The 5,769-nt window shown below is 32.7% G+C and overlaps 1 protein-coding gene across 1 annotated transcript; it reads right to left on the reverse strand.

The window, feature by feature from the left end:
- Positions 1-262: 262 nt before the first annotated feature.
- LOC137651132 (uncharacterized protein PF3D7_1120600-like) lies at positions 263-3,643 on the reverse strand. The gene has a single exon (XM_068384269.1). It carries the CDS (start codon positions 3,641-3,643, stop codon positions 263-265), a length of 3,381 nt encoding a protein of 1,126 aa, XP_068240370.1.
- Positions 3,644-5,769: the final 2,126 nt, after the last annotated feature.

Genomic DNA, 5,769 nt, shown 5'->3' on the forward strand with positions numbered 1-5,769 from the left:
CTTTTAAATTCAAATTTTTTAATATCACATCAATGTTCATCGGATTTTAAGTTCAAATTTTGATATGAGATTATTGTTCCTCGGACTTTTGTGTTCAAATATTGATATTACATAAATGTTCATCAAACTTCTAAGTTCAAATTTTGCTATCACCTTAATGTTCATCGGATTTTTGTGTTCAAATTTTGATATCACATTAATGTTCATCGGACTTTCAAGTTCAAATTTTAATATGACATTATTGTTCCTCGGACTTTTGTGTTTAAATATTGATGAGATTATTGTTCATCGGACTTTGAAGTTCAAATTTTGATATGAGATTATTGTTCATCGGACTTTTGTGTTTAAATATTGATATGAGATTGTCCATTGGACTTTTATGTTCAAATGTTGATATGAGTTTGTCCTTTGGACTTTTATGTTCAAATGTTGATATGAGATTGTCCATTGGACTTTTGTGTTCAAATGTTGATATGAGATTGTCCTTTGGACTTTTATGTTCAAATGTTGATATGAGATTGTCCATTGGACTTTTATGTTCAAATGTTGATATGAGATTGTCCATTGGACTTTTATGTTCAAATGTTGATATGAGATTGTCCTTTGGACTTTTATGTTCAAATGTTGATATGAGATTGTCCATTGGACTTTTGTGTTCAAATGTTGATATGAGATTGTCCATTGGACTTTTATGTTCAAATGTTGATATGAGATTGTCCATTGGACTTTTGTGTTCAAATGTTGATATGAGATTGTCCATTGGACTTTTATGTTCAAATGTTGATATGAGATTGTCCATTGGACTTTTATGTTCAAATGTTGATATGAGATTGTCCATTGGACTTTTATGTTCAAATGTTGATATGAGATTGTCCTTTGGACTTTTATGTTCAAATGTTGATATGAGATTGTCCATTGGACTTTTGTGTTCAAATGTTGATATGAGATTGTCCCATGGACTATTATGTTCAGATGTTGATATGAGATTGTCCATTGGACTTTTATGTTCAAATGTTGATATGAGATTGTCCTTTGGACTTTTATGTTCAAATGTTGATATGAGATTGTCCATTGGACTTTTGTGTTCAAATGTTGATATGAGATTGTCCCATGGACTATTATGTTCAAATGTTGATATGAGATTGTCCATTGGACTTTTATGTTCAAATGTTGATATGACATTGTCCTTTGGACTTTTATGTTCAAATGTTGATAAGAGATTGTCCATTTGACTTTTGTGATCAAATTTTGATATGAGATTGTCCATTGGATTTTTATGTTCAGATGTTGATATGAGATTGTCCATTGGACTTTTATGTTCAAATGTTGATATGAGATTGTCCATTGGACTTTTATGTTCAAATTTTGATATGAGATTGTCCATTGGACTTTTGTGTTCAAATGTTGATATGAGATTGTCCATTGGACTTTTATCTTCAAATGTTATGAGATTGTCCATTGGACTTTTATGTTCAAATGTTGATATGAGATTGTCCATTGGACTTTTATGTTCAAATGTTGATATGAGATTGTCCATTGGACTTTTATGTTCAAATGTTGATATGAGATTGTCCATTGGACTTTTATGTTCAAATGTTATTATGAGATTGTCCATTGGACATTTGTGTTCAAATGTTGATATGAGATTGTCCATTGGACTTTTGTGTTCAAATGTTGATATGAGATTGTCCATTGGACTTTTAAATTCAAATGTTGATATGAGATTGTCCATTGGACTTTTATGTCCAACTGTTGATATGAGATTGTCCATTGGACTTTTATGTTCAACTGTTGATATGAGATTGTCCATTGGACTTTTATGTTCAACTGTTGATATGAGATTGTCCATTGGACTTTTATGTCCAACTATTGATATGAGATTGTCCATTGGACTTTTATGTTTAACTGTTGATATGAGATTGTCCATTGGACTTGTATGTCCAACTGTTGATATGAGATTGTCCATTGGACTTTTATGTTTAACTGTTGATATGAGATTGTCCATTGGACTTTTATGTTCAAATGTTGATATGAGATTGTCCATTGGACTTTTATGTTCATATGTTGATATGAGATTGTCCATTGGACTTTTATGTTCAAATGTTGATATGAGATTGTCCATTGGACTTTTATGTTCATATGTTGATATGAGATTGTCCATTGGACTTTTATGTTCATATGTTGATATGAGATTGTCCATTGGACTTTTATGTTCATATGTTGATATGAGATTGTCCATTGGACTTTTATGTTTAACTGTTGATATGAGATTGTCCATTGGACTTTTATGTTCAAATGTTGATATGAGATTGTCCATTGGACTTTTATGTTCATATGTTGATATGAGATTGTCCATTGGACTTTTATGTTTAACTGTTGATATGAGATTGTCCATTGGACTTTTATGTTCAAATGTTGATATGAGGTTGTCCAATGGACTTTTGTGTTCAAATGTTGATATGAGGTTGTCCATTGGACTTTTGTGTTCAAATGTTGATATGAGGTTGTCCAATGGACTCTTGTGTCCAAATGTTGATATGAGGTTGTCCATTGGACTTTTGTGTTCAAATGTTGATATGAGGTTGTCCAATGGACTCTTGTGTCCAAATGTTGATATGAGGTTGTCCATTGGACTTTTGTGTTCAAATGTTGATATGAGGTTGTCCAATGGACTCTTGTGTCCAAATGTTGATATGAGGTTGTCCATTGGACTTTTGTGTTCAAATGTTGATATGAGGTTGTCCAATGGACTCTTGTGTTCAAATGTTGATATGAGGTTGTCCATTGGACTTTTGTGTTCAAATGTTGATATGAGGTTGTCCAATGGACTCTTGTGTTCAAATGTTGATATGAGGTTGTCCATTGGACTTTTGTGTTCAAATGTTGATATGAGGTTGTCCAATGGACTCTTGTGTCCAAATGTTGACATGAGGTTGTTCATGGGACTCTCGTGTCCAAATGTTGATATGAGGTTGTCCATTGGACTTTTGTGTTCAAATGTTGATATGAGGTTGTCCAATGGACTCTTGTGTCCAAATGTTGATATGAGGTTGTCCATTGGACTTTTGTGTTCAAATGTTGATATGAGGTTGTCCAATGGACTCTTGTGTCCAAATGTTGATATGAGGTTGTCCATTGGACTTTTGTGTTCAAATGTTGATATGAGGTTGTCCATTGGACTTTTATGTTCAAATGTTGATATGAGATTGTCCATTGAACTTTTATGTTCAAATGTTGATATGAGATTGTCCATTGGACTTTTATGTTCAAATGTTGATATGAGGTTGTCCAATGGACTCTTGTGTCCAAATGTTGATATGAGGTTGTCCATTGGACTCTTGTGTTCAAATGTTGATATGAGGTTGTCCAATGGACTCTTGTGTCCAAATGTTGATATGAGGTTGTCCATTGGACTTTTGTGTTCAAATGTTGATATGAGGTTGTCCAATGGACTCTTGTGTCCAAATGTTGATATGAGGTTGTCCATTGGACTCTCGTGTCCAAATGTTGACATGAGGTTGTCCGTTGGACTCTCGTGTCCAAATGTTGACATGAGGTTGTTCATGGGACTCTCGTGTCCAAATGTTGACATGAGGTTGTCCATAGGACTCTCGCGTCCAAATGTTGACACGAGGTTGTCCATGGAACTCTTGTGTCCAAATGTTTACACGAGGTTGTCCATGGGACTCTCGTGTCCAAATGTTGACACGAGGTTGTCCATGGTCCATTGGACTCGTGTTCAAATGTTGATACGAGATTGTCCATTGGACTCTTGTGTCCAAATGTTGATACGAGATTGTCGGACTTTTGTGTTCAAAGGTTGATATGAGATAGTCCATTGGATTTTTATGTTCAAATGTTGATACGAGATTGTCCATTGAACTTTTATGTTGAAATGTTGATATGAGATTGTCCATGTGACTTTTGTGTTCAAATCTTGATATGAGATTGTCCATTGAACTTCCATGTTCAAATGTTGATATGAGATTATTGTCCATCGAACGCAGCAATGCGTTCTTCCATAAAAACAAAAACCAATCATCCTTTTACCATCGTCAGAGTAATGCTCATCTCTATGTGCTTGACACAACGCAATAACGGTTCCCGTAATGGAAATGCCCTGCTGAGTCGGATATTACATTTCCAGTAGTAATGAAGAAACCTTTGCTTGAGAGGAATTTCCAAAGTTTGCCTTCGAGGGTCTCGGAGAATTTTTCCCTCTGCGAGAATTTTCAGAAATGTTTCCCAAGGGGAATTCTCCAAAGTCATGATTGTGAGAATTTGTAAACTTTTTTTTATGCAGGAATTGTATGAAGTTTTCTGAGGTTTAGTTTTAATATACTTTTTTTATATGTAGGTTTTGTTTGAATATTTTTAAAAGGATTTATTGGAATATTTTACCTTTAGTTTATCTTACTCTTTGTGAAGTTCTGCTTGCGTTATTTAATTTACTTTCCCATGCCAAATTTTTCTGCTTTTATGCTAAAGACATTTTAGAAATTTAAGGTTTGCTTGTGAGAGACTTTGGAGGTTTTACATTTTTTTTTTTCAATTGCAAGATAGTGTTTTTGAAATTCAGCCTGCAAGGTTTTCTAGAGTATTTTTAATGTGAAGAAAATATTTCTGAAATTCAGTTTGTAAAGTTTTGAAGAGTATCTTTTTTTATATAATAGGAAAATATATTTTTGAAATTCAGCTTGCAATGTTTTCGAGAGTATATTTTGTATTCAATAGAACAATATATTTCTGAAATTCAGCTCGCAATGTTTTCGAGAGTATCTATTTTTTATGTCAAAAACATTTCTGAAATTCAGATGGAAAGGTTTTCAAGATTATCTTTGTTGTTAAGAAAATATTTCCGAAATTCTGCTTGCAAGGTTTTCAAGAGTATCTATATTTCTGAAATTCAGATGAAAAGGTTTTCAAGAGTATCTATATTTCTGAAATTCAGATGAAGAGGTTTTGAAGAGTATCTATATTTCTGAAATTCAGATGAAGAGGTTTTCAAGAGTATCTATATTTCTGAAATTCAGATGAAGAGGTTTTCAAGAGTATCTATATTTCTGAAATTCAGATGAAGAGGTTTTCAAGAGTATCTATATTTCTGAAATTCAGATGAAAAGGTTTTCAAGAATATCTATATTTCTGAAATTCAGATGAAAAGGTTTTCAAGAGTATCTATATTTCTGAAATTCAGATGAAAAGGTTTTCAAGAGTATCTATATTTCTGAAATTCAGATGAAAAAGTTTTCAAGAGTATCTATATTTCTGATATTCAGATGAAGAGGTTTTCAAGAGTATCTATATTTCTGAAATTCAGATGAAAAGGTTTTCAAGAGTATCTTTTTTTGTCAAGAAAATATTTTTGAAATTCAGCATGTAATGTTTACAAGAGTATCTTTTTTTTATTTTATATTTTTATATTCTTTTATTTCTGAAATTCAGCTTTGAAGATTTTAGAAAAGATTATCAAGTGTTGATTATGGAAATTGTTGCTTACTATAATACTTTAAAGTTTTTCGCTTCAATTTTGAGGTTTTGGTTTAAGTAAATTTATGTATTTTGACTTATTGCCTTTCGATAGCTTTCTATAATTCTTCTTCACCCAAGGGGTTAACTATAGCACTAATTGTTTAGTGGCTACTTTCCTCTTGGTAATGGTAGAAGAGACTCTTTAACTACGGTAAGCAGCTCATGTAGGAGGACACTCTAAAATCAAACCATTGTTCTCTAGTTTTAGGTAGTGCCATAGCCTCTGTACCATGGTCT

Source organism: Palaemon carinicauda, chromosome 12, assembly GCF_036898095.1.
Source record: "Palaemon carinicauda isolate YSFRI2023 chromosome 12, ASM3689809v2, whole genome shotgun sequence".
In the NCBI taxonomy this organism is placed as follows: domain Eukaryota; kingdom Metazoa; phylum Arthropoda; class Malacostraca; order Decapoda; family Palaemonidae; genus Palaemon; species Palaemon carinicauda.

Excerpts from the sequence above, each read along its gene's own strand:
- LOC137651132 (XM_068384269.1), bottom strand. The coding sequence starts at position 3,643 with ATGGACAACCTCGTGTCAACATTTGGACGCGAGAGTCCTATGGACAAC.